This window comes from Polyergus mexicanus, unplaced genomic scaffold, assembly GCF_030449975.1.
Source record: "Polyergus mexicanus isolate NDT 795.1 unplaced genomic scaffold, iyPolMexi1.0 SCAF_5, whole genome shotgun sequence".
NCBI classification, from domain to species: Eukaryota; Metazoa; Arthropoda; class Insecta; order Hymenoptera; family Formicidae; genus Polyergus; species Polyergus mexicanus.
The window spans coordinates 7,678,820-7,696,357 of NW_027223325.1; the positions used below are offsets into that span (position 1 = coordinate 7,678,820).

The 17,538-nt window shown below is 31.1% G+C and overlaps 2 protein-coding genes across 3 annotated transcripts; both read right to left on the reverse strand.

Moving 5' to 3' along the window:
- Positions 1-1,370: 1,370 nt before the first annotated feature.
- Positions 1,371-6,851, reverse strand: LOC138932984 (odorant receptor 30a-like). Of its 2 annotated transcripts, XM_070295356.1 has the most exons (10): positions 6,209-6,851; positions 5,551-5,670; positions 5,302-5,419; positions 3,926-4,187; positions 3,704-3,820; positions 3,553-3,643; positions 3,014-3,162; positions 1,621-1,753; positions 1,506-1,560; positions 1,371-1,424 (listed from the first exon to the last, which is right to left on the reverse strand). In XM_070295356.1, the coding sequence occupies exons 1-9, from the start codon at positions 6,473-6,475 to the stop codon at positions 1,507-1,509; spliced, it is 1,311 nt and encodes a 436-aa protein (XP_070151457.1). In that variant the 5' UTR covers positions 6,476-6,851; the 3' UTR covers positions 1,371-1,424; position 1,506. The 2 variants fall into 2 exon arrangements, with proteins under 2 accessions (XP_070151457.1, XP_070151456.1); XM_070295355.1 differs by lacking the exon at positions 1,371-1,424 and having other exon boundaries at positions 1,452-1,560.
- Positions 6,852-13,968: 7,117 nt separating this feature from the next.
- On the reverse strand, positions 13,969-17,356 carry LOC138933595 (uncharacterized). The gene is made up of 7 exons (XM_070296417.1): positions 16,712-17,356; positions 15,395-15,514; positions 14,887-15,004; positions 14,535-14,796; positions 14,269-14,385; positions 14,121-14,211; positions 13,969-14,007 (listed from the first exon to the last, which is right to left on the reverse strand). The coding sequence occupies exons 1-7, from the start codon at positions 16,847-16,849 to the stop codon at positions 13,969-13,971; spliced, it is 885 nt and encodes a 294-aa protein (XP_070152518.1). The 5' UTR covers positions 16,850-17,356.
- Between the last annotated feature and the right edge of the window lie 182 nt (positions 17,357-17,538).

The following is a 17,538-nucleotide window of genomic DNA, read 5'->3' on the forward strand; positions in this document are numbered from 1 at the left end:
TTAACAGCTTTCAATATGCGACTACATGAATTTCTGAATCATATCTTCAATTTTACTTTTAAAACTAAAAATAGATTTGGGTTAGGTTATATCTTCCGGAAGTGGAGCTCTCGCGTAGAGGGAGTGGAACTCACTGTGTCCACGCATATACCTTACAACGTGAAGCGAAGTCTACCCCATAATTATTATGTGGATGGGAAAGTGTATGCATGGATGCAGTGGGTTCAGCCTTCCCCCCACTCCCCTCTCCAAACCCCCTTAGGAGGAGCTCCACTTCCGGAAGATATAATCTAACCCAAACTTATTTCTTCTCTTAATACATAAAGAATAGCATTAAAACTGCAAAACTTTAATTTGTTATATCTCCTAAATCAATTTCGACCGCCACTTGATTCTTGCCAAAAATTACTCAAAACACTCCCTCTTACAACATATCTAAGTGGCGATTAAATATATAAATTATGCAATTTTCGCTTATGTAAAGTATTCGGTGCACAAATTCTCTCATACTGCATGGTTTTTTAGAAAATTAATGCCTCAAATAAATTTTCCGACTCTCTTATTTTTTTGCGACTGAGAGCTCAATGCAGATCTCTTGCTATTAGATATTATAAGAATGTGTCATATATCAAAACATTGACAAAATGGAAATAAAACAAAATTTCGTGAAAATTTCATAGATTTGTTAGCGACTTTTCGGCATAACAAGATAACCGTTAGGATCATGCCTGCTCACGTATTTACTGCTTTTTGTTGTTTGCCGATTTAATATCTGCCGAGGACGTATACCGAGACGTGCTCTCGCGCGATTGGATCCTTTCAAAAAGATCGGTTGTATTTTGCTGCCGTATATAAGCAGCCGCCGCGCTATGACACACACACACCATTAATTAGAGCCGCGAGAGTCAAAATAGTTAATAAAAGTGACTTCAAATTTAATATTCTCTCTCTCTCATTTTGTACCCGCTAACAGACTGTTCTACTTTTTTTCTGAGCTTCTTTGAAAAACCTGAGCATAATTCTCTTAACGGTTTGGAAATAAAATTTAACTTTAAAGTTCTTATGGAAAATTTCATATAAACAAATTTGACAAAGACAAAACATTGCTAACAAAATAAAAATTTTCACATATATTAAGAAAATTCTAATAAATATTTGTGCAAAACTTGATTTAAATCCACATACTCGTCTAAAAATTGTTGAATAATTTTGAAGGAATCAACAATTATATTACGAAGATCGTTTTGATCTACAATCGGTGTTTAGTATATTAGAGATAACTGAAAATGATCGATGTATAAGCCAAGCCATTTTAAAGATCAAAACACTTTTATTTTTCTTTAACTTTTTAGATCCAAATCTTGTTTAACAATAAATACAAACTGGAGGATTAATATATTTAATTACTTTTAACTTTTCTAAATCTAAAACGATTGTAATATGCAGGCTTCGTTAATTAAATTTTTGCCATATTATATTTTATTCGTTATTATTTCTATTCTTACCTTATGACTGCGTTGAATATATGACAGTAAAATATGAAACAGAAGCTTTGACTAGCTGTAATGTTTACTTGTAATATAATGAATACTAAATTCTGTGATATATTTATTTCCTTACCGTTGCGAAACACTCTAACGATCCAATAAATAATCCACCGACACCTAAAGTAAATTCTCGGGTGTTTCTTTGCAACAGAAACAGCAGTAGTTTCTGTACATATAACGGAGCTATGTACCACTGTACGTTATACCTACAAAATTAATGTAAACAAAAAATTCGTAATTTTACAAAGATGGCTAGATCAATAACTTTTTGATACATATACATATACATACAGAGTGTCCGACAAGTAAGTGATCAAACGAAAGGTGAAAACAGATTGGGTCAATTTGAAAAGAAAAGTGCTTTACCATTTTGCAATTTTCATTATAATTATTGAGGTATTAAATAAAAAAAATCGGCCAATTTGCGCGAGTATTACCGCGCGATGACCAAGAACGGCCTGATATGGGCAGCATTGATATGTAGTTGCTAGCATAGACATAGTATATCTAGACCGAGTGTTGAGAAGTGGGAGCCGAAGTGCACGTAGAAAAGAACACACTCTGTTTTGTGCTTCTTGCGTTCTCTCTCGTTCACGCACGTAGCATGACCAAAGAGAGCGCTATGTGCGAGCGAGAGAAAACGCAAGGGGCACGAAACAGAATATGTCCTTTTCTACGTGCATCTTTACCACCACTTCTTAAATAAAGGCAAACGCTCGGTCTAGATATACTAGATTTATGGACGCGAGAGTCCATCGTTAAATACCGCTCATACGTACTTGTTTCGTACGTCATTTGTAGAGCGCACCTTTCAAAACTTTGTCGCGCGTCTACTTTTGGGTTGTTTCCTCTCGCTGCACGCTTAAGGCCCGTCTACAATATGAGTAAGAGTAGGAGTAGGAGTAAGATTTTTGGCGTAAGCTGCTTACGCGGGCTCCGTCCGCAATACGATAGAGTAAACGTAACGAAACCTAACCTAACCAAGCAGTACTTCTCGAGTGACCATTTTCCTCCTGCGCTCTCATTGGCCGAGCGTAGCATAAAGAGCTGTAGCAAAAGTAGGAAATAAAAATAATTTATTTCCTTTACGCCCTTACTCCAGCTCACTTAAACCGGAAGTAGCTCTCTTACACCTACTCTTACTTCTTACGCCAGGCTTACTCCACGTATTGTAGACGACGCTTTATACTCGCGTGAATTGGTCAAACTTTTTAATTAATTTTTCATTAATTATTACAAAATGGTGGAATTTACGCAAAGTAGTACATAACTTTTTTTTTCAGTTTGACCCAATCTACTTTCACATTTCGTTCAATCACTTATTCGTCGTATAACCTGTACATATATTACTCGCGTATATATACTCTCGTCTCTTTTATAAACAATTATAATATTTTCTTTTAATGTAAAATGTTATATAGGTAACTATCCTATATATAATTGTACTGTATAAAATTATATCTTACACGGCAAAAAATACATGATTATTATGATCTGTTACATTTTGCGGGACATAGGTGGCGCAGAACATATATATAATGCAACCGAACACAATTGCAGAGGGAAATAAAATTTTAGCGATATTATTATCTTCGTTGGATGCAATCTGAAAAATCTAACATACAAATTTTATAATTGTACATGATCAAGTTTTCTTAATATATTTTGTAATCATTTTACGAATGAAACATATTAAGAATAAATTTCTAAATTAATTTAGTAAAAATTATAATAAAATACAAAAATATGTATATAGATTCATTTACATTATGTAATTTTTATTTAAAGTGATATTTAATATGTTAATTATTTATTTTATTTACAATAATTTAAACACAGTATCAGTTAATCAAAAATATTAAAGTAAAAGAGAAAAGAAGAGCAATAGAAAACATCTCTGTATCATATAACGCAAATATCATATAATATACATCATACATATTTATATTATAATATATTAAGTGCTCGTTCAAAAGTAGATTTAAAAATATAATTTGAAGAATACCTGAAAGAGATTAAGGCTCAGTGATATTACTCCTATTGCCATTAAACAGAACAACATTGCTTCAAATTTGGATACCAAAGTTTTGGATAATCTTCAAATACAACAAATATTACTATACGTATTTTACGCAAATTATCGAATTGATACTGACTTCATAGCTCGCCGATGTATATCTACGGCACATCTTATTTCTTCTAACATCAATATATTGTTTTTTGTACTAATATTTTGTAACATGTTGGCTCTCATTGCGTGTTTAATGCGATAACTGTATAATATATTTATCAAGAAACATATTCATATATTTTTACAAAATAATTTTGCAGATATAAAATCACTATTTGATATTTATTCATACAGTTTTATTTTATACCTAGAAATTTTAAACAGTCCACAAGTATGTTCAAGATATGCAATAAGCATTGTTCCAGTTGACATTACTATAAACAATCCAATGCAAAATGCCGCATTTAAATGTAGAAGAATTAAAGAATAATATTTTTCTTGATCGACGAAATACTCTGTCATAATAGGCAGGTGATGTGATTGAGATACGTTTATCGGCAAAATAGCATTAATTATATTCGGGCAAAGTTGTGCGACAATAAGAGCACATATACTACAAATACTAACTGCTAAAAGTGTTAGAAAGTGATTATTATTTAAACTTTTGGTAATTATTTATTATAACCCAGCTCCAATCACGTTGACCTTGATATATGTTGTCAAGGACATAATCCTGAGTAACTTTTCCTTATAACTTAAATATTAATTTTTACATAAGTTTGTAATTTCCACGCAAGAAACGAGGTCCATCTGCATCAGAACCCTTTTCGGGGGAAGGATTTAAATGTGAAACAAGGTCTTTACATAATTAATATAATATTAGAAAAAATTAGTACACATAGGAATCAAAAATTTTATTTATTCTACAGTTGCAAATGTACTGTTTTCATCTAAGGGATACAATGTTGCCATTATTTCAAAAAATTTACGTATTCGTTCACAATATTGATATTCACGTTTAAATATAAACTCAGCCAAATAATGTATGTAATGATAATCACGAGTTCCATATTTTGGTATTTCACTTCGAATATCACGCCATATGCGTTCTATGTTTTGTGTGTAAACTCCTGTATGAGGGTCTACAAAATTTTCGCTATGATTTACAACTTGATGTGAATAGTTATAATTTTTAAGTTCATTATATGCTCTCCAGCAGTCGCTATAGATAATAGTACCCAGTGCAACATGACGAAGTATAATTGGAATAAGGATCTTAAATGAACGTTCTTTAACAGGAAGAACAAAAAATTTGCCAGTACGTTCATGCATAAACTTTCCCATTCTCACAACAATTCTGGACTAAACCTTGTTTCGCATTGTAAAGTATATGCATGGATATAGAGGGTTCCGCCCCCCCCCCCTGCGGGGGGGGCTCCACTTCCGGAAGATATAACCTAACCCAAACCTATTTCTTATTTACAACAAAAATTTGGTGTGGATTACGTCGTATAACTTAAACCAAATTTTCGTTTCGAATCCAACTTAAACTTTAAATATCTCAAAAATTATAAGAGACCGCCAATTAAGTTATAAGAAAAAGTTATTCAGGATTAAGTCCTTGACAACATATATCAAGGTCAACGTGATTGGAGCTGGGTCCGTTATAGTAAATAATTACCAAATTTTTATTGCATAATATTCCAAAATTTTACATACACGTGATACAATATTTTGTCTTACTTGTAAGCGCAATCGTGTAACGTTTTGCATTATAACTATATTTTTCAACAATAGCGTTTTCACACTCATCTTTTAATTGATCGCATATATGTTGAAGTTGCGTCAATAAATCTTTAACCTATTAATCCAACAATATTTCATATGTTTTTGTATGTCAAAAAGAATTGTTAGTTATAAAAAATAGTTATAAAAATATCATTGTCTCTCAGAACAATCTCTTAGAATAAATATTATAAATCATTAACTTACAGTTTCGGCATTAATAGCGAAGAAAATATATTTTATCACAAAAATAGTAAAAATGAGCGCGCTTGATAGAATCTTGACGACGAGATCAGCGGTGCATTTTGAATTAAAGAATGTAGTAACCTATAAGTAACAATTTTCTTTAACTTTTGCATTAAAGAATCTGTTTTTTTAACTTATTATTATTTTGTAATTTTTGTAATTTGACAGCTAATCGTACAACGGATCCATTGCATTCTATAGTTGAATTTCGTTTTTTATGTATTCTCAGATAAAAATTATTTTTTTAACTTTCTTTTATAATATTTATAGTACTGGCTCTAACATATTAATTAACATTATAATTAGAGATAACAAAGAGTATAAATAAAATAAAAATAAATAATATTCTGTTTTATAAAATAAGAAACTTGTATATATATGAATACCAATCTATTAATTATTTTCATCATGAAACTGATTTGATATTTTGTAGTATTTTTTCTTTTGTTTTTGCGATGTCCTGTATAATAACGACTTTTTTAAATATTAACTATGAGTGCACTTTAGTAAATTATGAATTATTGAAATACATAATAAATAATAGAGGACTGGTATAAATCATGGTATATATGTATATTACAGTTTAGCTTACAGTAATAACATCAAGGTATTGTCTTACCTGAAATAAAATAGCAGTCGTCAAAATACCGAGAAAGAAAACGAATTGAAGTCGACTGAATTTTGATTGTTGATAGGGCCACAAGCCTATAGTCAGCAAAAGTATTCTGTTAAGATTAAAATATCGTGCCGTGATACACATCATCTCTCTACGAACTCTAGAACATGTATGAATATGAAAAACTCGTTGACGGTGCACTTGTCCCCTCCTTTTTCTATTGGTCAGGTATTTTATTACTTTTTTTATAAATTTTAGCACAAATTGCATATAATTTCGTGTAACGCAAACCCACAGAACCGTAAGATACGGTAAAAGTAAAATATTCACAATTTGACAATATTTTTCGCTATGAAGTCCCCAATTATGCGATCGATTTGATAGCGGAGTAATTTCGGCGGTTGTTTACCATAAGAAAAGTGGAAAGAAAATATTTATGAAGGGAATTACTGGCGCAAAAATCGCGCATGCGTTTTCGCCGCTTTTCTCGTACCGCAAATTTACACGTTCCATTCTATTGTCCGCGCTCATAGCGAACGGTTCGTCTTCGAGACAAGTGTCATTCACTATTGACAGCATCGGGCCTTCTTGATAAAGTTCATACTATTTACAATTTGAATTCAATCAAGTCTCTGCATAATATATATGTGAGTATATATATGCCATATATATACACATAATATATTAGTATTACCAACTGTCGTTTTGCATGCTTATATAAATCTTTATTACTTACGTCATTTTAATCAACAAAATGCTTAAACTTAGAAATCCAAAGACGCTAATAAAAATAAATTAATATGAAAATAATATTTGCCATATTGTAATATATAATGTAACGTTAATAAGACATGGTTAAGTGACAGTATTACGTATGGCGAATTAGGCTTAGATAATTTTAATGTATTTCTTTTAAAAAGAAATTATGATAATTGTGATTATTTTTGTGAAGACGGCGTATTGATCGCGGTTCGCTATTGCTTGTTTTATTGTACTTTGGAAGTAACGACGGCACATGTTGAGCAACTTCTCGTTGATATTCAACTGGATCATATACAAATAATTATCGGCACCTGCTGCCTCGGATCTTTCTGTTTATGAGTCACACTGTTTTTCCGTTGAAGAAGTAATAATTATGTCACCTAATACTGATATTCTAATTGTCGATGATTATAATTTGCCCCATATATATTGGCATAATAATAAATGTTATTTATTATACGGATTGTTATTGCTATGTATTGGATTATTTACTATATAATATGGATTGTTGTGTGTGTGTGTGTTGCTGTAATAATAATGGTTATTAACTATATAATATGGATTGTTGTTGTTATGTATTGGAGCAGGCTAATATTATTATGTGTTATCAGCACTTAAGCCGTTATGCGTGCGTTCAGTATTGTAAGACGTGAATCGATGGAAAAATATTTGGGGCTCCGCCGAGACTCGATCCATGGACCTTCCAACTCTAATCACAACAGCCGTGTGTCGCTAGCCTATAAGCCACTCACGTCCTCATACCACAGTATCTTTCTTGCTCGTGTATATATATATCCGGATTCCGCTTCAGGAATCTTACAGTTCGGCCATCCTGAATTTTAATATTCGTCCCGAATATTCTTCTCATCCTGAGGTAATGCTTGTTCCGATCCTGTATTTCAAATCCTGAGGTAACGCCAGTTGAATCCCACTTCTGAAGTTGTAAGACGTAAATTGAAAGAAAAATATTTGGGGCTCCGCCGAGACTCGATCCATGGACCTTCCAACAACTCTAGTCGACAGCCATGTGTCGCTAGCCTATAAGCCATTCACGTCCCCATACCACAGTATTTTTCTTGTTCGTTTATATATATCTGGATTTCTGAAACGGAATTCAGATATACTTATATATCATACAGTATCATCCAGCCTTTGTAATATCATTGCGATATTAATTCGATCGTCTCTCACCAGCTTTTGAATGAAAATGGAATTTTAAACATGCTAATTATAAAACTATAAATGATTATTTAGGAGGTATTTGTTGGGATGATAAGCTAAGTTGTCTCGTCATACCATACACGATGCGGTTGATTTTTTGGTAAATATGCATAAAAGGTTACACCTCACCGATGTAATCGTCACTTAAATATGTTGCAGAGGGGAGTGTTCTAAATAATTCCTCGCAAGTTTCAAGTGACGGTCGGAGGTGGAGATATAACAAATTAAAGTTTCACAATTTTAACGCTTTTTCTCGGGTATTATAAAGTAATATTAGGAAAAGTGAAGTTTGTGTACGCTGTATTTGTTGTAAGGTAGACATGAAAATAATATTTTGTTTACATTTACGGGATAAGTACATGATTATAGATATTTTGTCAATAATCGTTCGAATTTCACCTATTTCTCGCAATTCGTTAACAGCTTTCAATATGCGACTACATGAATTTCCGAGTCATGTCTTCAATATTACTTTTAAAACTAAAAATAGATTTGGGTTAGGTTATATCTTCTGGAAGTGGAGCTCCCGCGTAGGGGGAGTGGAACTCACTGTGTCCACGCATATACCTTACAACGTGAAGCGAAGTATACCCCATAATTATTATGTGGATGGGAAAGTGTATGCATGGATGCAGTGGGTTCAGCCCTCCCCCCACCCTCCTCTCCGCACACCCTTAGAAGGAGCTCCACTTCCGGAAGATATAATCTAACCCAAACTTATTTCTTCTTTTAATACATAAAGAATAGCATTAAAACTGCAAAACTTTAATTTGTTATATCTCCTAAATCAATTTCGACCGCCACTTGATTCTTGCCAAAAATTACTCAAAACACTCCCTCTTACAACATATCTAAGTAGCGATTAAATATATAAATTATGCAATTTTCGTTTATGTAAAGTATTCGGTGCACAAATTCTCTCATACTGCATGGTTTTTTAAAAAATTAATGCCTCAAATCACTTTTCCGACTATCTTATTTTTTTGCAACTGAGAGTTCAATGCAGATCTCTTGCTACTAGATATTTTAAGAATGTGCCATATATCAAAACATTGACAAAATGGAAATAAAACAAAATTTCGTGAAAATTTCATAGATTTGATAGCGACTTTTTGGCACAACAAGAAAACCGTTAGGATCATGCCTGCTCACGTACTTACTGTTTTTTGTTGTTTGCCGATATAATATCTGTCGAGGACGGATACCGAGACGTGCTCTCGCGCGATTGGATCCTTTCGAAAAGATCGGTTGTACTTTGCTGCCGTATATAAGCAGCCGCCGCGCGACGACACACACACGCCGTTAATTAGAGCCGCGAGAGTCAAAATAGTTAATAAAAGTGACTACAAATTTAATATTCTCTCTCTCTCTCTCATTTTGTACTCGTTAACAGATTGTTCTACTTTTTTTCTGAGTATTTTTGAAAAACCTGAGCATTATTCTCTTAACGGTTTGGAAATAAAATTTAACTTTAAATTTCTTATGGAAAATTTCATATCAACAAATTTGACAAAGAAATCATTGCTAACAAAATAAAAACTTTCGCATATATTAAGGAAATTCTAATAAATATTTGTGCAAAACTTGATTTAGATCCACATACTCGTTTAAAAATTATTTCCAAAAAATTATAAAAAAATATTATCTGTCTTCCTTTCTTTTTTTGAAAATTAATGTTTTTTTGTTTTTTGCAATTGATTTCAAGAATTCGCAATCAAAAGTTTTTATCATAAATTAGGAAAAATATTACAACTATTTTATTTAAAAACGTTAAAAACTATATTTTTTTATAATAATTTAATTGTTTTTATAATCTAGATTTATTTATTTCATTTTTCAGACAGTATAAACGTAAGATATGTTTTTTATTTAATTTTGACAGTTTTTTGCTATTATTGTACAGTGAAAATATCCTTAAAGATTATGTGCAAAAATCGGATTACGCGGTCTCAAATACGGTTAAAAGTTTTTTGAGTTTTGTTAGTTCTATGGCGTCCTTTAATTTGTCTCATCAATGTATATTTATTACAATAATTCCAATAATTGAGAATACCAATTTCATCACAAATTGTTTCGCGGACTATTTTGAATCTGTTTATTCTGCCACGGATGGGCATAAGAGAGACAAAATGTATGAGCAAGATCTTAGTTTATTAAGTATTAATGTTACTATTAGTGACATTTTCGAGTACATTAATATTTTACAGATAAACTCTACTTCTCGAATCGATAGCATTCTCTCTAGTATTTCTCATATCTTGCAATTATATTAGATTCCACAGTACTCTAGCTAATTTATAATAAGTCTCTACCATACGGCATTTTTTCTGAATTCTGAAAATTTTCTATTGGGACGCCTATATTTAAAAGTGCAAATAAGACTCTAGTTTCAAATGGCAGATCCATAAATAAACAAAATCTTATGTCGAAAATATTTAAAAACATTGATGCAAGTCAATGTTAATCTTTGTTTAAAAATGTAATAATCGATGAACAACATGGTTTTGTGTCTGGTCGTTTTGTAACAACAAATCTTCCATTATATCAAGATTTACTCAGTTATTGAAGAGGGTTTCCAAGTCGATGCTGTATACAATGTCTTTAAAAAAGCTTTTGATAGTGTTGATCATGCTCTCATATTGTGTAAATTACGTGCTTTTGGTATGACGGAATCATATTAAAGTGGTTATCGAACTATTTACACATTCAGATCACAGATAGTTAAATTCCAGTGCTGTTTTTTCAGAGTTGTAAATGCTATTTCGAGGATCGAATTTGGGTCCGCTATTGTTTAATTTAATTATAAATAATATTAATGTCTTTCTTGTTTATAAATACATAAATTAATTAATTAATCAAATATCTTTATTTAGTATAATAACTAATCATTTGATATAATAGCTGATTCACGTCTTCTTTAAGAATTATCATCTCTTTTAGTTTTACATACGTATGACATTTAAATCATCTACTTATATCTAATAGTAATATGATTGTTATTGAAGACAGCTTTATTTCTCAAATTATCATTTTTCTTTTGCAAATAGGCCATTTATTACAAAAAAATTAACCCTATAAAAAGAGTTTGGCCATACTAACATTAACAACGTACAAAATATTTATTATTTATTTAAAAATAATGTAAAAATACATATATTGTAAATATTGATAATATTGTAAAATTAAATAATGTTATAATTAAATAATATTAACAAATTTAAGAAATTAAACTCTCGTGTGCCACCACAAATTTCAAATAATCGCGCGCTAGTAAGAGACAGAAAGCGGATGGTAGTGCGTCAGTTTCATAGAAAAATAAGTGTTCTATGAAACTGAGTATGTGCGATTCAGCGATTTCGCCCGGATATTTGTCTCGTTTTCGTCTCTCCAGAGGGGTAAAGAGAGGTTATTATAAATTTCGAATTGAGATTATTTTTAAAAATCTCTAAATTTCGTTCTCTGTACACATATTCAGTTTCATAGAAAACTTATTTTTCTATGAAACTGACACACTAGCATCCGCGTATGGCTCTTACTAGCCCACGATTATTTGAAATTTAATATAATATCGTCTCATATTTGAAATCGAAGAAGATTCAGTTTTTGATGCTTTGAAAATGTATGTAATTGAAATAATATTTTTTTCTTTCTCTCTTCGGAATTAAATATTTTTATACGGGATGTTTCCTAAGTGATGTCGAAAATTCCAGAACGTGATTTCTTGGACGATTTTTAAGAAAAAAGTTCCTACGAACTAGAAGAAAGAAACCTGTGATTATTTTTGGTAATTTTTAATTGGATTATAATATTAACAAGTTATAACTTGACTAAGTTAAATGTTCAAAATGTCCATCTTGCGCCACTATACAGGCTTGCATCCTTCTGGCCATTGACTGCCGTACTCTTTCAAAACTTCCGAGCATATTCCGAACAGTTTTGAAGGAATCAACAATTATGTTATGAAGATTGTTTTCATCTACAATCGGTGTTTAGTATACTAGAGGTCACTGAATATGATCGATGTAAGCCGTCATTTTAAAGATCAAAAAACTTTTATTTTTCTTTAACTTTTTAGAGCCAAATCCTGTTTAACAATAAATACAAACTGGAGGATTAATATATTTAATTACTTTTAACTTTTTTAAATGTAAAACGATTGTAATATGCAGGCTTCGTTAACTAAATTTTTGCCATATTATATTTTATTCGTTATTATTTCTATTCTTACCTTATTACTGCGTTGAATATATAACAGTAAAATATGAGACAGAAGCCTTGACCAGCTGTAATGTTCAATTGTAATATAATGAATACTGAATTCTGTGATATATTTATTTCCTTACCGTTGCGAAACACTCTAACGATCCAATAAATAATCCACCGACACCTAAAGTAAATTCTCGGGTGTTTCTTTGCAACAGAAACAGCAGTAGTTTCTGTACATATAACGGAGCTATATACCACTGTACGTTATACCTACAAAATTAATGTAAACAAAAAATTCGTAATTTTACAAAGATGGCTAGATCAATAACTTTTTGATACATATACATATACATACAGAGTGTCCGACAAGTAAGTGATCAAACGAAAGGTGAAAACAGATTGGGTCAATTTGAAAAGAAAAGTGCTTTACCATTTTGCAATTTTCATTATAATTATTGAGGTACTAAATAAAAAAAATCGGCCAATTTGCGCGAGTATTACCGCGCGATGACCAAGAACGGCCTGATATGGGCAGCATTGATATGTAGTTGCTAGCATAGACATAGTATATCTAGACCGAGTGTTGAGAAGTGGGAGCCGAAGTGCACGTAGAAAAGAACACACTCTGTTTTGTGCTTCTTGCGTTCTCTCTCGTTCACGCACGTAGCATGACCAAAGAGAGCGCTATGTGCGAGCGAGAGAAAACGCAAGGGGCACGAAACAGAATATGTCCTTTTCTACGTGCATCTTTACCACCACTTCTTAAATAAAGGCAAACGCTCGGTCTAAATATACTAGATTTATGGACGCGAGAGTCCATCGTTAAGTACCGCTCATACGTACTCGTTTCGTACGTCATTTGTAGAGCGCACCTTTCAAAACTTTGTCGCGCGTCTACTTTTGGGTTGTTTCCTCTCGCTGCGCGCTTATACTCGCGCGAATTGGTCAAACTTTTTAATTAAATTTTCAATAATTATTACAAAATGATGGAATTTACGCAAAGTAGTACAAAACTTTTCTTTTCAGTTTCACTTATTCGTCGGATATCCTGTACATACATTACTCGCGTATATATACTCTTGTCTCTTTTATAAACAATTACAATATCTTTTTTTAATGTAAAATGTTATATAGGTAACTATCTTATATAATTGTATTTTATAAAATTATATCTTACACGGTAAGAAATACATGATTATTATGATCTGTTACATTTTGCGGGACATAGTTGGCGCAGAACATATATATAATGCAAATGGACACAAATACAGAGGGAAATAAAATTTTATCGATGTTATTATCTTCGTTGGATGCAATCTGAAAAATCTGAGATACAAATTTTATAATTGTACATGATCAAGTTTTCTTAATTTTTCTATATTTTGTAATCATTTTACGAATCAAACATATTAAGAATAAATTTCTAAATTATTTTGGAAAAAATAAAATAGAATACAAAAATATGTATATAGATTCTTTTACATTATATAAAATTTATTTAAAGTGATTTTTAATATGTTAATTATTTATTTTATTTACAATAATTTATACACAGTATTAGTTAATCAAAAGTATTAAAGTAAAAGAGAAAAGAAGAGCAATAGGAAACATCTCTGTATCATATAACACAAATATCATATAATATACATCATACATATTCATACTATAATTTATTAAGTGCTTGTTCAAAAGTAGATTTAAAAATATATAATAATTTGAAGAATACCTGAAAAAGATTAAGGCTCAGTGATATTACTCCTATTGCCATTAAACAGAACAACATTGCTTCAAATTTGGATACCAAAGTTTTGGATAATCTTCAAATACAACAAATATTACTATACGTATTTTACACATATTATCGAGATACTAACTTCATAGCTTGCCGATGTATATCTACAGCACACCTTATTTCTTCTAACATCAATGTATCGTTCTTTGTATTAATATTTTGTAACACAATGGCTCTCATTGCGTGTTTAATGCGATAACTGTGAATAATACGTTTAACAAAAAGCATATTTATTTCTATTTGCAATATAATTTTGCAAATATATAAATCCTCTTTACATTTATATTTAATTATACAAAATTGTAATTTTATTTTATACCTCGATAAAATTGTAATTTTATTTTATACCTCGAAATTTTAAACAGTCCACATGTATGTTCAAGATATGCAATAAGCATTGTTCCGGTTGAAACCATTGCAGCCATTCCTATGCAAAATGCTGCATTTAAATGCAAGAGAATTAAAAAAAAATATTTTTCTTGATCGACGAAATACTCGGTCATAATAGGCAGGTGATGTGATTGAGATACGTTTATCGGCAAAATAGCATTAATTATATTCGGCCAAAGTTGTGCGACGATAAAAGCACATATACTACAAATACTAAATGCTAAAAGTGTTAGAAAGTAATTATTATTTAAACTTTTATTGCATAATATTCCAAAATTTTACATACACGTGATACAATATTTTCTCTTACTTGTAAGTACAATCGTGTAACGTTTTGCATTATAACTATATTTTTCAACGATAGCGTTTTCACATTCATCTCTTAATTGATCGTATACATGTTGAAGTTGTATCAATAAGTTCTTCACCTATTAATCCATCCATAATTTGTTATACCCATAGACATGGTATATCTAGACCGAGTGTTGAGGAGTGGGAGCCGAGATGCACGTAGAAAAGGACATACTCTGTGTTCGTGCTCCTTGCGTTCTCTCTCGCTCGCACGTAGCATAACATTAGAGAGCGATATGCTATGTATGCGTATATGCGAGTGAGAGAGAACGCAAGGAGCACGAAACTGAGTATGTCCTTTTTTACATGCATCTTTACCCTCACTCCTTAAATAAAGGCAAACGCTCGGTCTAGATATATTATGTCTATGGCTATACCATTTTTATATGTCAGAAAAAATTGCTGGTTATAAAAATTTAATTGTCAGATCTGTCTTTTAAAATAAATATTTTAAACCGTTAACTTACAGTTTCAGCATTAATAGCGAAGAAGATATATTTTATCATAAAGACAGTAAAAAAGAGCGCGCTCGATAGAATCTTGACGACGAAGTCAGCGGTGTATTTTGAATTAAGGAATGTTGTAAACTACAAGTAACAATTTTTTTTTTTAATGTTTGCATTAGAGAAGCTTTATTTTTTAACTTGTTGTTAACTTCTAATTTTTATACAATAGATTGCATGACCGCTAATCGCACAGATATCGGGTCCAGTAGAATCTATAGTTGAACTTTGTTTTATGTATTTTCAGATAAAAATAAATATCTTATTTTCATTTTATAATATTTATAGTACTGCTTTATACGCTATAATTAGAAAAATAAAAAAAGGATAAATAAATTAGAGATAAAAGATATTCCGTTGTAGAATAGGGCAAACAAAGATTAATCTTTTATGTCATTTAAAAATATTATAAGTGTATTTTAGCCATATATTACATGTTTGCTTATATTAATTGTTGTTAGAAATATTATCGAATTGATTCAATATTTTAAATCATAGGAATTACTTTTTTATACATAATGATGTTACAAAAATAATTCGTAATTACAATTATTCAGAGTGTCCGACAAGTAAGTGACTAAACGAAGACGTGGAGATAGATTGGGTCAAACTGAGTCGAAAAGTCCTAAACCATTTTATTTATAACGCTTAATAAAAGAGTTATTATTGATTAAGTCTGCCCAATCAGCGCAGACTTTTAATGTTCGCGAGCGCTCCCTCGCTACAACGATGCACACTATCCGGCAGGTGACTCACCGATATGCGTCAATAATAACTCTTTTATTAAGCGTTATAGAAAAAAAAATGATACAGGACTTTTCTTTTCAGTTTGACCCAAGCTACCACCACTTTTCGTTTGGTCATTTACTTGTCGGACATCATATATATACAAGATGTCTCTCAAAATCATCGTACTACATTTGAATATCGTAATGCATAGACGGATTAGAAACAAAATTTTTAATTCAGAAAAATATCGAAACCACATTTTCCCAAATAACAAATAATCAAAGTCGAAGACAATGATATAGCTTACATATACATGATACGCATACCAATCTGTTAATTATTTTTATTATGAAACTGATTTGATTTTTAGTTTCTTTTCTTCGTTTTCGCGATGTTCTGTATAATAACAGCTCTTTCTAATATAAATTATAATTGCAATTAAGTAAATTGTGAATTATTGAGACACGTAGTAAGTAATAGAAAAATGCTATAAATTATTGTACAATATATTATAGCCTAGCTTACAGTAATAATATCAAGATGTTGTCTTACCTGAAATAAAATAGCAGTCGTCAAAATACCGAGAAAGAAAATTAATCGAAGTCGATCGAGTTTTGATTGTTGATAGGGCCATAAGCCTATACTCAGCAAAAGTATTCTATTAAGATCAAAATATTTTGCCGTGATCATCTCTCCACGAACTCTAGAACATATATGAAAAAATCGTCGACGGTACGCTCATCCCCTCTTTTTTCACTTATTGGTTAAATATTTTCCATAAGTTCTTTCTATTAGTGCAAATTTCACGGCAAATTTAATGTAATGATAGGCAGTATACAAAATACCACCATGTGATCGAAACACGCGCAATTGAAGAAATTTCTCACTGAGGTATATACATATAATTACACGATCGATATGACGCTTGAATTATTTCGACATATGTCCTTTTCCCATGAATAAAACCCTTTACACAAAATAATCCCACGCAGGCGCTGTTTCCCCTTTTCGGAGCCGACACTTCATTCTAATGCTGGCGCTCGTAGGATACATTTGGTCTTCGAGAGAAATTTCTACCTCTTCAGCTTTAAACATGTCGATGTCGGATCTATCTGGTAAAGCTAATGTCATCTTAAACCGAGTGTATTAGATAAATGCACGGTACAAATTTTAAATCGATAATCGACAAAATTAATATTTGTTTATCATTGCTGATATATTGTTCAAGTATGTTTAGTATAAAATAGTATTATATAATCATATTCTTTACTAAACATACTTTTAATTAATTTTTTTTTTTTTTTTTTATTTCACTGATCATATGGATGCTAACGCTAAGCAATAAATGATTTGTTAAAAATAATGTGTCATTATAAATA

What these genes read in the sequence shown, in the direction of transcription:
- LOC138932984 (XM_070295356.1), bottom strand. Translation starts at nt 6,475, where the DNA reads ATGCAATTTGTGCTAAAATTTATAAAAAAAGTAATAAAATACCTGACC. An exon ending in ATACATCGGCGAGCTATGAA is followed by an intron (nt 3,644 to 3,703) that starts GTCAGTATCAAT and finishes TTGTATTTGAAG; the next exon opens with ATTATCCAAAACTTTGGTAT. An exon ending in CGTTAGAGTGTTTCGCAACG is followed by an intron (nt 1,561 to 1,620) that starts GTAAGGAAATAA and finishes TAAACATTACAG; the next exon opens with CTAGTCAAAGCTTCTGTTTC.
- LOC138933595 (XM_070296417.1), bottom strand. Translation starts at nt 16,849, where the DNA reads ATGATCACGGCAAAATATTTTGATCTTAATAGAATACTTTTGCTGAGT. An exon ending in TTACACGATTGTACTTACAA is followed by an intron (nt 14,797 to 14,886) that starts GTAAGAGAAAAT and finishes TAACACTTTTAG; the next exon opens with CATTTAGTATTTGTAGTATA. An exon ending in TGAGCCTTAATCTTTTTCAG is followed by an intron (nt 14,008 to 14,120) that starts GTATTCTTCAAA and finishes TATATGATACAG; the next exon opens with AGATGTTTCCTATTGCTCTT.